This window comes from Lynx canadensis, chromosome B3, assembly GCF_007474595.2.
Source record: "Lynx canadensis isolate LIC74 chromosome B3, mLynCan4.pri.v2, whole genome shotgun sequence".
Taxonomy (NCBI): domain Eukaryota; kingdom Metazoa; phylum Chordata; class Mammalia; order Carnivora; family Felidae; genus Lynx; species Lynx canadensis.
The window spans coordinates 38,855,952-38,871,830 of record NC_044308.2 but is presented as its reverse complement, the minus strand read 5'-3'; the positions used below and the strand labels follow the sequence as shown (position 1 = coordinate 38,871,830).

Here is a 15,879-nt window from a genome sequence, read left to right as displayed (position 1 = left end):
GCCGATGGTGGTTTATATGCACTCAGGGCTCCTGAGACTCAGGCTGTATTTCAACCGCCAACAGGCTGCCCTTGACATTGTAATCCAGCAGCAGCAAGCAGACCTGTCCCAGCAGGGTTCACCTAATCCACGTTAGCTCTTCATCAAAGATTCATGGTAAACAAAGTTACATAAAACAAAACATGGACGAGCACAAGCCGGGAAGAAGCTCTTGAACATTTTAGCCAACATGTTTCCTGTTTGTTCACAGAAAGACTAATTGGACACATTTCTCTACCTCAGGAGACTCTCAGGTTTACTTTCTGTTGTTTGGAGGAATATCTGGCCCACCTCAAAGCAGGGAAACAGGTGGCAGGAGGAGACCACTGTGGTCACTGGAGGCCCAGTGCATTGCAGAGAGTCTCCTGAGTACCCCAGATTCTGGCCCCTCCAAGCCAAGATAACCACCCAGCCTCAAAACAAAACCACATCTAATAGCCTTGCTGTGGAGTATATCCTCATGCACTGGGTAGACAGAGAGGCTCCAGTCAAAGCCTTTGGAAAAAAACTAGAACTAGATATTTCCACCCCAGCAGAGCCAGTGGAAAAGGGAAAGAGCACCACATTGGGCCAACATGGGCCCACCTTTCCCCTCTTCAAGTTTTCATGACCATTGCAGCTGTCTTTAATGGGACAGGGAATGGCGAGGTGGGTCCCAAAGACAGGCAAATACTGGGGGTTAGATCCCCAATGGATCTGCTTAGATATGCTATTGTCTCAAGTCACAAAAAAGAGGACACTCTACCGCAGCTCAAAGCAGGAAGAAAACTGGGCTTCAACACTCATCGAGGCCTGTTTGAAAATCATAGAAGACCATAATGTGAACCAACCTTTGACTGCAACCTGTGCCAATGGAAAGAGGGTCATCTGTGAGAATTTGGGGGAAATGAGCCAGAAGAGCAGGAGTGGTCTTCAGCTGGGGTCTTGGCAGAGGACTCCCAGAGCAGCTGCTGGGTGTGCCCCACCCCCTCGGTGGCCAGTCCCACAGCAGAGACGATGCCCTGTAGGTCTGTCCCAAGAGTGTCTGTCTCACCCCATCCTTTCTAGGAAGCCTTCTCCAGAGAATATGAACTTTCTACCCAGAGAAATGCAGGAATCCAGTGACCCACGCCCTAAGAGTCTCATCCTCCTACTTTTGGGGACACAGAGATATCCCAGTGCCCACCAGTCTCATGAATTGGTCCCTCAAGCTTCTGTAAGCACCCACAGAACTTGGCCTTTAAACCAATGAAGCTGAGGACCAGGCCTTCACCACAATCCTTGACCCCCTGGGTCTGCACCCTTGGGTGGCATCTCAATTTCACACCAACTCTTGAAAGACCATATCTAGAAGTGTTTCAACAAGCCAGAGTTGTACAAATACTCCACAGTTCCATACAAATGTGATGCACAATTCCCCTCCAGACCCCACAAACCATTACCCCCACGCCCTGGAGACTTCTGCCCCAAGTGTCATCATGTAAACTGCAGATTTCCCTCCTCCCTGATGCTCACACTCGCCTGGGCTGCCCCAGGCCAACGCAAAGAATTCAGCACGCACATGGCACAGCCCCTCCCAAACCAGAGCCAAGGGACCCCTCCTGGCCCCAAAAGGCCCCAGACTCACCGCTGGAACAGTCGGGCCCTCCCCAGCCGGGCTCACAGTGGCAGGTGTCCGGGGAAACACAGCGGCCGTGCACACACTCTTCCGTACACAGGGCTGCAGGGGGCCGGGAGAGAGGGAGGAAGAACAGGAACAGACAGTGAAAACCAACCATCTGGTCAAAGAGCATAAACCACTTTATAATGATCCCCTGGGGCCCAAGGATGCTCAGAATGCATCACTGGCTTTGGGGGAAATCAAGCTACTCCTGACCCCAGTCATTTAATTAACTCTGAAATGGATCCAACAGGAGTGTGCTTCATCCCAGCACACTTTCCTTCCTAAAAGGAAACCCAAGCCTGAGAAATGGAAGCCCTAGCTTTTCAAGAACATTATGTCCAAGATTTAACACTTGGAGACCCTCCACAAACCCCGGCCCTAAACCCACACTCCTACTCTCTTTCCCGTAAGCTCAGGAAGTGACCGGTCACGTCCATCTTCGGCTCTCCCCAGTTTCTTTCCACAAGGGCCCCGAATTGTATCAGGTTGCCTGAAAGGTAGCAGGTTCCCCCCACCTTCTGCTCTCCTCCCCAAATGTCCCTATTTTGGGGCTCTCAAATGTCAGCAAATCTGCAAAGTACACAAATGCTAAGGAAAAAGCAACAGCTAATTATAAGAAAGTAATTAAGAGAGACATCTACGATGATGATAATTGTAATTAGAAAGTGTCTGGCAATTTCTTATCATGCAGTCAAATGCTACAGCCTCCTGAGCCGGGAGGCAGCAGCAGCAGCAGCAGCAGCAAACTTTCCATCAACTTCCTCCAGTGCCGAGAAGGCTTATTGGCAGCGGTTTGAGGAAGGGGGATTATTTCTCTCTTCCTTTGACATCCACATTTTCTCAAGGTCGTCCTTTGCTCCTGCGAGATCTGCCCCACCATCTAATCCATCAGTGAAGGATTACAGAAAACCCCCATTTGCCACCCAGGCCAATTTTGTAAGCTCAGGAAATCAGCAGCTACCATCGACCCTGTCAATTTCTTAGACGGGATCTAGATGAACTGCTTCTTTCTGACAAGCAATGAGAGAGACCTTCTCTCTGCCTGGAACTGGCCTGGGCTGGGGGAGCAGGTGGGCCCCAACGGGGAGCTCTGAGGAGCAACCACTGATCTCCAAACACCCCCTCTATTGCCACGTCCACTGCCTGGCCTGGAGGTCCACCGAGAGGCCGCTGCCAGGTTAGACAACAAAGTCCATTTTAGGGCTGGTGTGAGTTCCCTCTGTCCCCTCCCCAACACAGATGCTGACCCTGAAGCTGTTGCCTTGGCTTTGCCCAAGCCCCCAGAGGAGTCATTTCAGAGGCCCCACACGCAGGTCAGTGGTCTGCAGTCAGCCTGTCCTCTACAAGCCCGGCTATGGTATGTCTGGGGAGGGCCCTGGCACCCAAGTCCTTCTCATTTGCACAGGTGGCCTTCAGGGAGGGTTCTGGTCTGTGAAGATCTCCACATGCCCTCGCTTGGAGCTCCAGAGGATGGCCAGGGCCGACCAGTTCACCCAGTTCTCACTGGGGAACTGGGCTGGCCCCTGACCCCAGTGACCAGCTCCACTTAGAGTCACAGTGAGCTGCTCACCCAGCAGCTAGCAAGACTTCATTGGCCACTCCTGCCGCCCTAGCTGTCTCTCCTCCACCGGCCTTTCCAAACTCAAATGGGTCAATGTGCCCAGAACACACTGGACTCCAGATGTCCATCCCCAGGCTCCCCCTCAGCACCCAGCCCCAAGCTGGCCAGCACCCAGCCCAGCCAGCTCCAAGCCCTGGCCTCAGCTGCTCCTTTCCCCCATCTGCACCCCCAGAGGTTGAGGCTCCAGCATGGTCCACTGCTGGGCCCCTCAGCCTTCCCACAGAGCCTCCCGTCAGCTCGTCAGATTAGCTCAAGACCCCTCCAGCTGCTTTCTGACTGCACAGAGCAACACCTTGATCCCGGGGGGCTCTGCCTGGGGGCGGCGAGGGCAGACAGGGAACAACAAACCTCCAAGCATCAGGGCTAGAAGAGACCTCAGAGAAAATCATGTCCAACCCCTTCATTTTAGACCCGGAGGAACTGAGGCCCGAGTGTTTGTGACCTCATGGATAGCGTGTGGTCTCTTGACCAGGAAGGAAGGACTCGAGGATGAGCCTCCTGAGAGGGAGGGGAGAGGTGCCCAAGGCCACGGACCTTCACCTCTCACCCAGCTGGATGTCTCCCTCTGCCCAGATAGCTCAGGGGCTGGGGAAGCCAGCCCAGAGGGACAGCACAGGGTGCTGGGGTTGACCCCAAGGAGGGTGAGAGCTGAAGGCAGAGGCCAGAGAAGCTGCTTCCAACACACTGAGCCCCCCGCAGGGGGTGCTGCGCAGGGGGCTCAGGGCAGCTCAAGGGCGGAGGGAGGAAAGACCAAGTGTCCTGCTAACCCTGGCCTCTCTCCGGCCCTTCTCCCTCTGGAGACCTGAGCACAGGCCTACCTCCTGCACCCTCCCCCTCGCCGGAAGGGTGAGGCCTTCGGGGGCTCTGGGCAAGCCCCATGCCACCTTTTCCCTTGGCCTCTCCCCAAAACCCCAGGAAGCCCTAGGAAAATCTGTCGAGCACCTCCCCCATCTCAGCCCTGTATCCAGCACTGGCCCCCAGTGACCCCATGTGCGGAGAAGAGTCCCCCCCCTGCCCCCCCATTCCCGGTGTGGCTGCTGTCCCTGTGGTCCCTTAAGACCTCATTATCCCCTGCCCCTCCTCATCACCCTTGTATTGTGCCTGGGCTATCTGCGTGTCAAAACCTCAATCCGTTCATATTTCATAGGTGTCGTTTAGACGGTGTCGCTTGAAGCATGAACCATTGATGGCAGAGATCCAAGGCTCAGACAGCCATATTTGGCAATTGGGCCACTGTGTGCTTAGGGGCCTGGCGGAGAGGGCCCAGGACGTGGGTGCTGAGAGGACAGTGTCCTGAGTAGAATGGAGGGGAGACGCATGCTCCTTCCTGGGGCGGGGGCACCTGACTCCTACCCTTGACTCCACTGTGGCCCAGCGGTGGACAGCCCCTCTACAGACGCCTGGGGTTTACACAGCAGCCACTCCTGGAGTGAACAGGTGCCCGAAGTTCTTTCCGACCCCAGCCCCTCGTGCCAGCCTCTGTCTAGGCCCTGGGAGGGGCCGAGTTAGGCTTCTGCCACACTGGCCTCCCTCTTCTCTGCCCTGTGATTCTAAACAGGGGCCTTTTGTTAAGCTTCTCTTTCCGTTGCTGTTGGGGACAGGGAAGCAGAGGCTGGCCGTGACATAGGCCCAGGTGTGACCGAGGGCCAGCCACCTTCCCTCTCCTGGCCCCACTGAGAAACGTGAGCCTCTGCTCCCTCAGCTTCCCACCACCTACTGTCCTGCCTCCGTCCTGCCTCTAGCATCTGGGGACTGGAGGCATCTTTAGCGAGAAGCAGCACAGCACAGTGGTTAAGAGCAAAGACTGCACCAGAAAGCCAGGTCTGGACCCAGGGATGCCACTTAGTAGCTCTAGACCTCAGGCAAGTGCGTACCATCTCTGTGTCAGTCCCCAACTGTCCAGTGGGGGCCAGTGACAGGATGGGCCTCAGGCTGTGTGTGAGGATTATATGAGTTGACAAAGCACCCAGAGCGGTGCCTGGGGTACAGTAAGTACGGTATGAGTCTTACTATTGTTATTTAGTAAGGTGTCCTCAGACCCGAGGCGGGGGCCTCCACACACAAGCTGTCCCCCTCACTCTCACCCTTCACGGAGTCCCAGGACACATGGGGAGGACTGCAGGGATCTGCTGACAATCCCTGATCGGGGATGGTACGCTGGAGGGCACCCCTGTATCCGTCCCTGGTGGGGAGGCCAGGGTGGTAGGTAATGTGACGACCTAGGTTTCAATTCCCTATCTGTCAATTACAATTACAGGACGATAAGCCAATTATCTAACCTTCCGTGCCCCAGTTCCTTCATCTGTAAAATGGGGATAATAATAGTACCTAACTCGTGAGCGGTTGGCAAAGACTGAATGAAAAACATGGAAAGTGCCAAGGCCAGCGGCTGGCACACAGACACCAAATCTCTAGCCTGCCCCTTGGCTCTGGCTGTTTCTGGCCACAGGGGACCAGGGTGACTGGGGGTCTTGAGCACCAATGGTGTGGGGTTGCAGGAGTGAGGAGATCTGGGTTTATGACTATCCGCATCTATCTCAATGATATCAAACATCTCACTTTCCTCTCCGGGCCCCGCAGCTTTACCTATAAATTGAGACAAGACCAGATGAGGTCTGGGAAGTCCCATTCAGCCATGAATCATCACGAGCTATCATTCTGCCCACGCCCTCCTTGAAATGCCTGGATCACTGCCACTACCCTAGTCCCACTTCCTGGCCCCCAAGCCCCATCCCCTTTCTACGGCCTGGTAAACCTTAACATCACAGGGAGCCTGGTTTCTGCCCTTCATTCCTTTGGAAACGGCACTGGACTAGGAGGCAGGACACTACAGCGTGAGTTCGGGCTCTGTACTCCTGCCATATGACTCTAGGCAGGTGGCTTCCTCTCTCTGGTCTGTAAAACAAGCACACTGCAACTTCTCACCCTTCAAGTTCCTCTACTGCTCACAGCCTGTGATGCTTCTAGGGCTACTCAGGCTCCACCATGTCACCTCACAGCAGCTGGAGGCTCAAAACACTTCCACTGGGCTCCCTAGCCCTGGGTCACCAAGGCCAGGCATAGCCTCCATCACCCAGCTCTACCGAGAAGCTAGGGAGGCTTCAGACACCCAGTCTGCACATCTATGGAAGGTGAAATGTTTTCCCACCAGAACCCCCCTCTCCACACAAGGTTCCCCTGACTGACCCAGCCCAGAGAGGCCTCTTCTTCCACCGAATCCCATGACATGCTGTATGTGTGTATGGGGGGGGGGGGGACAGGGGAGGGAGTCGGTGCCACATCGTCCGCTTGGCCTCCTGCCACTTCCCCCTTAGCTTGGGGTCATTTGGTCTCCCCAACTAGACTGTGAGCTACTTGAGACTAAATCCAGAGTCTTAAATATCCCCAGACCTCCCGTTGGGTCATACTTTGCAGATGCTCTATGCGTGGCTGGTGGTGACTCTTTTGAGTACCTGTCCTTTCTGAGGAAGGGACATTAACAAGCCCGGAGAAAAGGATCACGACGTAGAGGGTGTGGACCTGTGACGGTCATGTGAAGGTTGGGACTTGTTGGGAGGGCGGGTACAGTGTTGTCTAGCCTGGAGAAGAAAGTACAGGGTGGGAGGCAGGTCACAATCCGCTGGGCAGGCTGAAATGCTGCTGAAGAGAAGCGGGAGCCGTTCTGTCCCAGACAGAAGAGGGATCCAGGGGCACATGTGACAAGGGGACAGATTTCAGGCTAACCCGAGGCAAGGCTTTCTAACACCTGAATGGGTTCAGCAGTTCGAAAGGCTGTTTCTATAGGTAGGGAGCAACCTATCGCTGGGAACATTCAAGCAGAGCACAGAGGACCCTACAGAAGGGAGGGGTCGGCAGGCAAGCTGGCCCTCGAGCCAAATCCTACGGCCGGCTGCCTATTTCTGTGAATAGAGATCTCTTGGAGCACAGCCATGCCCATTCACATACATATTACCACGGCTGATTTTGCACTACAGGGACAGAGTGGAGCTGTTGCCGCAGAGATGGACGGTCAGCAAAACCTAAAATACTTACTCTCTGGTACTTTGTGAGGGGACAGGGCCCTTTTGCTCCAGAAGGTTCCCGGCTGGTGGGAAGTCAGACTATGGGACTCTAACGGTGCCTTTTGCCCTTCTATTTTTCTATCATTTACTCACTCCCAGGTACGATCACATGGTAAAACAAAGCCCAAAATGTGCTTAGGACACACCCGATGATGCCAAGCCTCCTTTTTAAAGTAGTACTCTGGGTCCACTCAAAGGAACAAGGGCCCGTCCAGCTGAGAGGCATAACCTTCAGCAGCCACAAATGCTCAGCTGGCACTCTACTGCAGTCTTTTCTTCCCTCCCGGGGCTGGGGACAAGGACTATGGATGATTTAGTGACCCCTCGTGTTGCCACTGATGGTCTTGCTCAGGTAGACACTAGTAACTGCAGTCAGTGAGAAAAAGCCAAGTGATGAGTCCTTTCTCTCTGCCAGGCGCTGAATTTCCGTTGCCCATTTCCATCCTGGAGGCAGGTATAATTACTACTCCATTCATAGTTAGGAATCTAGACCACAGGAAGGGCTAAACGATTTGTGCCAATGCCCGTAGCTACGGTGTAAGACCGGTATTTCTCAACCTTGTTTTCATGATCAACCACTCCCCTCCAGGAATCATTTTAGACATTTTGTCCTTAATCACTCTCCCGACATGAACTTTTCATACAACACATATACATGCAATACATACACAGACACACAGTGCATTTGTGTTTTCCACGCAAACAGACTAATTTTTACCCCCTGAGAATGCATGTTCTCTATCTGCCCTTCCAGATCACTCTCAGCCCTTCTGTGCCTCTCTCTGTGTCCCGAGAAGTAGATCTCCATGGACTGCATGGGCTTCCTTGCCCTCTGGCTTCTGGATGGGTTTGGCCAATGGGAAATACCAGCAGGAGATGGGAGGGCAATGGATTGGCAGTAGTGATGGGCCTTTGCTCTACAGCTCAAGGTCTTGGGCGGGGGTGGGGGTGGGGTTCTTCCTGCCCAAGCATGGAGTGGCTCTTCTTGTCTGCTAGCCCTAAATGCTCTGTCATTTCTTACTGGTTTCCTTATCCCTCCCCGTGCCCTTACAAATACAGATCCTTCCCCCCATCTTGAAAGTAGAGCGTTTCTATGAAACCTTTTGTAAGCCAAAACAGCATAAAGCAAAAAACTAATTGCCATTAATTTATATGAAAAAATTTTGCCACCCCCCCCCCCAAATAACCTCTTAGGCTTTTCAGATACCTTGTGACACATCTTGCTAACAGAAGCACAAAATTAAATTGAGATAAAACACAGATGCTCCAACACAATTCAAAGCTATGCAGGCTTGATGCGGAGATGCTAAATGTAGCTCCTGGGGAAGGATCCTGGTGGGGTCACTCTTGCTGCTCAGGGTGCGTGCTCCCTTTATAACCACTTGCTGCAAAGCAAACGAGGAGTGCTATTTTCACTTTCACCTTTTTTTCATGAAAGTAAAAATCCCCCATGGATTTCTCTGTGTTCACAAAAACAGGTAGTAATGTAAAGGTCTTCTGTAAAAGCAAAATGGCTCAACACACACTTTCAATAAGTGGGGGATACCTGCAATCGCTTTCTTAAACTCTCCTTGGTTAACATGCCATCTGTTTCTTGCCAGAGCCCTCAGTGATCCAGTGGCCAGGCCAAGGTTTGAGCCCATATCTACGTGATGCTAACAGGCCTGCTCTCATCCGCGTGCTCCATCACCGCCTGGACCACAGGTGACATAAGTAAGTTCCAACACCAGATCCATCACTAATATAGTCCACTTTCTCCTCTGGGTCTCAGTTTCTCTGTGAAATGAAGGGGTTGAAGGACAGGATCCAAATGTGCCTTCGAGCTTTGGGAATCTAGGGCTCCACTGCACTGGAGATTGGCTTTTTGGCATACTCTGATTTATACCAAGCTGGAGAAGACTCCATTCCACAAATGCGGGCACAGAGCTTGCCACGAAAGAAATGTATCGAGATATAGATATAAGGCCAGAACACCCGTCCTGGGGCAGGGGATGAGCCCGTATGAGCAGCCAGGAGCCAGCACAGGCATCTTGGCATCAAGCAAAGCGGTCTAGGCAGATGTGGGGTCTCTTCTGCAAACAAATTGCCGAGACAACACCGGCCCTTCCCTGGCCGAGGCTCCCAGTCTGCTGTCCCTCGCTCACGGTGAGCCCTCTGAATCAATTCTCACTCCCATTAGCATTCCACCCAAGACAACCCATAAGTCCCTGAGGCGTTCGTGGTAATATATTTTGCCTGGTGGTTTTCAAATGGTCTTACTAGTTAATGGAACTATAAAAATTACTTACATGAAAAGGTCAAGATAAATAAAGACAACTTCCATGTTCCCTGGCCAACTAGGCTGATACCCAGCTAGGACAAAAGAGGGCTAGGGAGCCAGGGAAAGGAGGTGGTAGCCTCCCAGAATTCTGCAGCATATGGCTTCTGGAACTTCCCCCAAACCCAGTGTCCCTGGTGCCCCCAGGCACATTGATCCGTCCTCCATCAACATTCTTGGCAGGAGGAGCCACAGATCAGGCTGTCGTTTGATGCTGCTTAGAAATAAAATGACCTACATCCAAGTGGGCCCAAATGCCAATTCTAAAGTGACACACTTAGCATGAGTGATTCTGCCACACCTAAGGTCATGTGACATGTGGGAGCAGGTGCAGGTGCCTACATCAAGGAGTCCACCAAAGAGAGTTCCAAAACAATTCATCATTCCTTTAAAGCTACCAGCACCAAGTCCGGTGCATGGCCAGGAAGAGTCAAAACAGCTGGTCCTTCCTCTAAGCACATCTAGAGTCACCTTTGATTGGCTGTGGTCACATCTGGCTCCAAGATATAAATAGTCAATTAAAAGAAAGAAAGGAAGGAAGGAAGGAAGGAAGGAAGGAAGGAAGGAAGGAAGGAAGGAAGGAAGGAAGCGTTTCACCTGTAGGGCTGATATTGGGAGCCAAGAGCTCTTCTTGTCTGGAGTCCGTAGGCCTGCTGGTCCCCCTTCTTCCCACTGGTGGGGGGCAGGGGGGACTGGGAAGGCTCACACAGGACTCAGACAGGTAACCAGCGGTTTGCGGCCCCCACCCAATCTGTCAAGCCGACCCATCTTAATCTGGTGGTGTCTTTGCTGAGTTTTATTCTTTGGCAATCTAGTATTTACCTAAAAGCCTAGGTCCTTGTTCTGCCACTTATTAGCTGCAGGTCCTTGAGCAACACGTCTCGTCCTGAGTTTCCCCATCTATAAAATGGCTATGGACTTAGTTGCTGCAAAGAATAAATGAGTTAAGGGGCACCTGGCTGGCTCAGTCAGTTGAGCGTCCGACTCTTGATTTCAGCTCAGGTCATGATCTCACGGTTGTGAGATCGAGCGAGCCCCTTGTCGGGCCCTGTGCTGACAGAGTGGGTCCCGCTTGGGATTCTCTCTCCTACTCTCTCTGCCCCTCCCCCACTTGTAATTGCTCTCTTGCTCTCTCCCTCAAAATAAATGAAGAAGAAGGACGAGAAGGAGAAGGGAGCTAATTCACACAAAGCACCTAGAACCAGAGGTTAGTTATAACTGTTGCTGGTTGTTTCTTGTTTTTATGCTATTATGTTTTTATGCTGTTTTATGTTTTTATGCTTGTTTTTATGCTGTTATGTTATTAACACCCCTCTTCCCAGGGCTGGCCAGGGGAGCTGGGATGCCACAGCCCCAGAGCATTCTTAGGTTCATTTCCAGCTCAAAGAATGATAGAGGGGCCTGAGTTAGACCTGAAGCAGCTTTCTCATTCACTGAGGCAGGGAGGTGAACATAGCCCTGGGAGCACGGCAAGTGTGGGCACTGGGGGCAGGCAAGGAGGCCCCAAGGTCCAGCCTCAGCTCACTGGTGACTGTAATTGTGATTTCAGGGGAGAGAAGCCTGGAACAAGAGGAGGCCACAGTCTGGCTGCCAGGCCCTTCCTCTCCTTGAGGACTGTGGTGGTGCTTCTGGGAGCAAACGTGAACTTGGGTAGGGGCGTGCTACCTGCCGCCTGGCCTGGCGTGCTCCCTGCCGCCTGGCCTGGCGTGCTCCCTGTTCCTGAGCACCCTCTACTCTTCATGCGCATACCCACCCACACGTGCATTCACTTGACAAGCGTTTATGCGGCACCTGCTGGGTGCTGGGCCCCCTGGGCAGGGATTTACGGAGACGAGTCCAAAAGGCAGAAATGGCCAGGCCCTGCCCTGCCCACGGGACTCCCAGGCGGTGAACATTCCTCCTGCCTGCTGTTGACCCCTTTCCCTCAAGGAGCTCCTCTGGCCCTTAGGAGCTGGGGTGTCCCCTCAGGGAGTTGTGCACAGAGGGACTGCACTCAAATTCCCCCAGGGGCCAAGACAGGAGGAAAGGCAGAGAACGGATTTGGGAGCCAGGCTGTCTGGATTCAAGTCCTGGGTCTGCCACTTCCTAGTTGTGACCTCAGGCAAGTTACTCTACTTCTCTGGACCTCAGTTTTCTCATCTTTAAAGTGGAGACAAAAAATAAAACTAAGAAACTAAAAACAAATAAATAACATGGGGACAATGGCCCTCTACCTCACAATTTGGTTGCCAGCTCAAGTCATCAATACAAGGAAACTGCTTAGAACACTGCCTGGCACATGGGAACCTACCTATTATTTTTTCTTCAAGGTCATCTCTTCCATTCCCCCGCCTCTGAGCAATCACTTACTCCGGAAGCATTTCCTAAGCTGTGCCGGATCCCCTGCTGGGTGCTGGGAATACCGTAAGCAAGTAAGCCACAGTCCCCGCTTCCACAGTGCAATACTGGAGCCAGCACCTGAGCGCGAGGGCGAGCAGACAGGTGGGTGGCTGGGTAGGCAGGTGGGGGCACTACAATGTCTCTGGTGCCGAAACCATAGCCAGGTCGGGGTGCAGGACGCGTGCCAACAAATGCGAGGTGATGCTGTACGTTGACAGGGGAAAGGCTTCACAGAAAAGGGGATGTTCGACTTGACATTCATTCATAATACCTTTACTGAGCACCTACCATGTGCCAGAGACTGTATCTGCCTTCCCCACTCCTACAGACTATGAGGATTTTGCCTCTTAGGGTTTTCTGCTAGAAGAAAACTTCCTGTACCTTCCTTCTTCCCATCTCTCACCTCTCCAGCCTCGACCCTCGCTCCTGCCGTCTCTTCTTTGGCACGTGGAGTATCTTCTGGTTGTGAATGAGCCTCTCTACCCCGGGGCCTTCTTAGAGCCTGGAACCCATCTGTAACCCAGCTCTGCAGCTCTCTTACCACTTCTGCTTACCCTTCACATTAACTTGGACGCCACTTCCCGCAGGAAGCTCTCCCTGACTGCACTGCCCACCCCTCTCCCTGCTCCTACAGCATCTGGTATGCCCCCATAGGGCACAGAACTGACTACTCTGTGCCACTGGTCTATCTCCCATAAATTCCACAAAGGCAGAAAGAACGGCCCTCTGTTGTTCATCTTTATGTCCCCTCACCTCACATGGTGCCTGACCCACGGCAGGTGTTCAATAACTAAATGTTGAATGAATAGGTGTCTGAATCTACAAAGGATCACTCCCCTTTCCCTTCGTCCTGAGCCCTACCTGTCTCCAATGTGGGCCACACCAGTCTGCTTGGGGTTGAATACATAATTCAGCTAAGAGAACAGGGGAATGCCAAGTCCCAAATCATCTCATGGTAGCCTAGTGAAATGCTCTTTACAAAGATTCCCATAACTCTCCAGCTAATAGATAAGAGCTGTTCAGCAAAACCCAATGAGAAGGATTTCAGTCTGGGGTTTGGGCCTCCCCCTTCTAGCCTGGAGCCCTGAGGGCCATCAATCATTAAACGTCAGTATCAGACGGCAGACTCCCCTGGGAACCTTTCTTGTACCTCTACCAATCACCCCAAGATATTAGCCTGCCTCTCATGGCTTGCCTCAACATGGCTTAACTGTTTTTTTTTTTAAACATTTTTATTCATATTTTGAGAGACAGAGAGAGACAGAGTGTAAGCAGGGAAGGGGCAGAGAGAGAGGGAGACATAATCCAAAGCAGGCTCCAGGCTCTGAGCTGTCAGCACAGAGCCCGACGTGGGGCCCGAACCCACAAACTGCGAGATCACGACCTGAGCCAAAGTCAGACATTCAACCGATTGAGCCACCCAGGTGCCCTTGGCTTCACCGTTAATAATTGTTATCAATTTGCCAACTCGTCAGGATGTCCCTAGCGGGTTTCCACGTAGAGCAATCCTGTCCAAACACTGGGCCTGACAAAAGCCCCAGTGTGGCTGTCAATTCCCTTAATCCATCCTGTGGGCCCGGCACCTGCTGGTGGACGCTCCTGGTGCTCTCAGCCCTCCTCGCTTTGTAAAAGATTTTCCCGGCCGAGCTGTTCAAACCACCAATACTGCATTCTTACATGCAGCAACAGCTTTTCAACTTGTTAATGATGTTGGAGCATACGGCCTGAGTCAGCAACCCCCAGCGCACAACCCAAGAAAATCTTTCTCCGGGTCTTTTTTTTTCCCCATTTGACAGATGCCAGGCTTACTCTAGAAAGACACATTCCAACTGATTGATTTTTTTCTTTGAGAAATTGATCCTCATCACCTACGAGGAAAGCAAAACATGAAGCTTGTCGAGTTATTTATTTTTTTTTTAATGTTCTGATTTAAAAATCAGTCCCCTGGTTCTGTCTTGCAACTTGCCTTTCCTGAAGGAGCCAGCCTCTTCTCGTGGCCACACGTGACACAGTCCCAAAGGAGGGGGTGCTGGAGGACGGGCAGATGGAGGACAGAGAGCCCCCGGGGCAGACGCATGTGATTAAGCACATGGGCTTCTGGATGCACAGACTTGGGTTCAAGTCCTGATTCTTCCACTTAACTAGCTATGTGATCTTGGGTCAAGTGAAATGACCTAACATCGCAAAGCCTTGGGTTCTTTATCTGTGAAACTGGACCAACAGCACTGCCTAAATAAAGGGCTTCAGCAGACACTCTGAACCACAGCATCTCAGAAGGGGCCAGGGAATTAGAGTCCCCCCTTTCACCTCCTCATCCAGAGCTTGGAGCCTCTCTCCTACATCTCATGCCAAACTTCTGCTGAGATGCCTCTACCAGCAGGGAATGCAGTCACTCTGCCCCAACCTCATTCAATTGCATCCACACCGGCAAGCGAGAAAGGCTCTCTCCAACCTCCGGGCCTTTGCACGTGCTGGATTCCTTCCTGTAGCCACCCTTCCCACTCCTCCTTGCCTGGCTAATACATCTCTCAGGTCTCACCCTCAATGGTGCCCACTTTAGGAAGCCATCCTTGATAGATAAGGTGCTCCTGATCTGTGCTCCCCTAGCACCTGCCCTTCCCCATCAAAGCACAGGTCCCTTGTTGCTGTTTCACTTGTTCACGGTCTTCAGCACTGGACCAAGAGCCTCTGAAAGCAAGTCCTCAGGGCCCAGCACAGTAGTGGCCTGGAGCAGGAGCTAAAGAAACATCTGTTGAACCTACGAATGAATGAATCAATGAAGCCCCGTCCATGTATCAACAACTCTGATCACTAGAAAGCTTTTTGCTTCACTGGGCTGAAATCTGCCTCCTCGGAGCTTGCCCAACTGCTATCTGGCCCTTCCCTGCCCCCCAACCTACGTCTCCTCCCGATTCCCCATAACAAGGCTTCAGGGAGCTCTTCTCTATCGGAACGGAAGCAGATCGGAAACAGAGTGACAGGACCCCACAGAGCAGAGTGGCTGGGACCGAAGGTGCCCGCCCATGGAGAAATGTCCTTCTTTCTGCCAGAGTTAGTCTTTTGTCCTGGGTACTATAGCCTGGCTGCCACCACCGACCAGCACAATGAAGCCCACCCAAAGCATCTGAGCACTGTCACTGCCCCTGCCTCCGGCAGCGAGGAGCCCGTGGTCCTGCTGGTTTCACATCTCCTCTCAATCGAGAAGCTAAATCAGGAGCTACTTAGCACCACTGATTTAGGGCTTTAATAAAAATAATGTAAAGTGAATAGGAAAGGCAGCTGTGAAGGTCACGGTCAGAGCTCCTCCTAGCAGACTCCTGCCTTCTCTGCCTGCGTCTCTGCCCAGCCAGAAGAGCCCTCGATTCCCTTGCAACCCCACAAATGAGAATTGGTGCTTTTATGAAATCAGTCCTCATCACAGCCACATCCCTTTACAGCCCAGGCTGTGTCTGTTTCTCACAGGGCTGTGTAGGGGTTCCCTGCCACCTCAGGAACTTAACCCTTCTCTCTACAAAGACCCTGGCCTGAGAGGCTAGAGGCCTCTGAATGTGCCCCAGCTCTGTGACTGATTCACTGCGAGCACCACTCACAGCCTCTGCCTGTGCGAGGTGGCTGGTGACAGGGTGAGGCAGCTGTTCAGAGCCTGTGCCACTGAGGTCCTGTGAGTGGGGGTGGGGAACGGGGAGTTTGCAGTGTTCCCCACCCCCAACCCCTACCCAGGCACAGAGACTTCCACTGGGATCCAACGCCAAGCCCAGAGTGTTTCCTTACGTTCTAAATGAGTCTATTTGAACATCTAATGCTTTAGTAATGACGAGAA

The 15,879-nt window shown here is 52.6% G+C and overlaps 1 protein-coding gene across 2 annotated transcripts in view; it reads right to left on the bottom strand.

Annotated features, from left to right (window-relative positions):
• Nucleotides 1–15,879, bottom strand: part of MEGF11 (multiple EGF like domains 11) — a 286,338-nt gene that overhangs the window by 178,351 nt on the left and 92,108 nt on the right. For both annotated transcript variants that reach the window (XM_032593616.1, XM_030317888.1), the window contains exon 5: nucleotides 1,646–1,738. In XM_032593616.1, coding sequence (XP_032449507.1) covers nucleotides 1,646–1,738 — 93 coding nt within the window. The remainder of the gene's footprint in view (nucleotides 1–1,645; nucleotides 1,739–15,879) is intronic.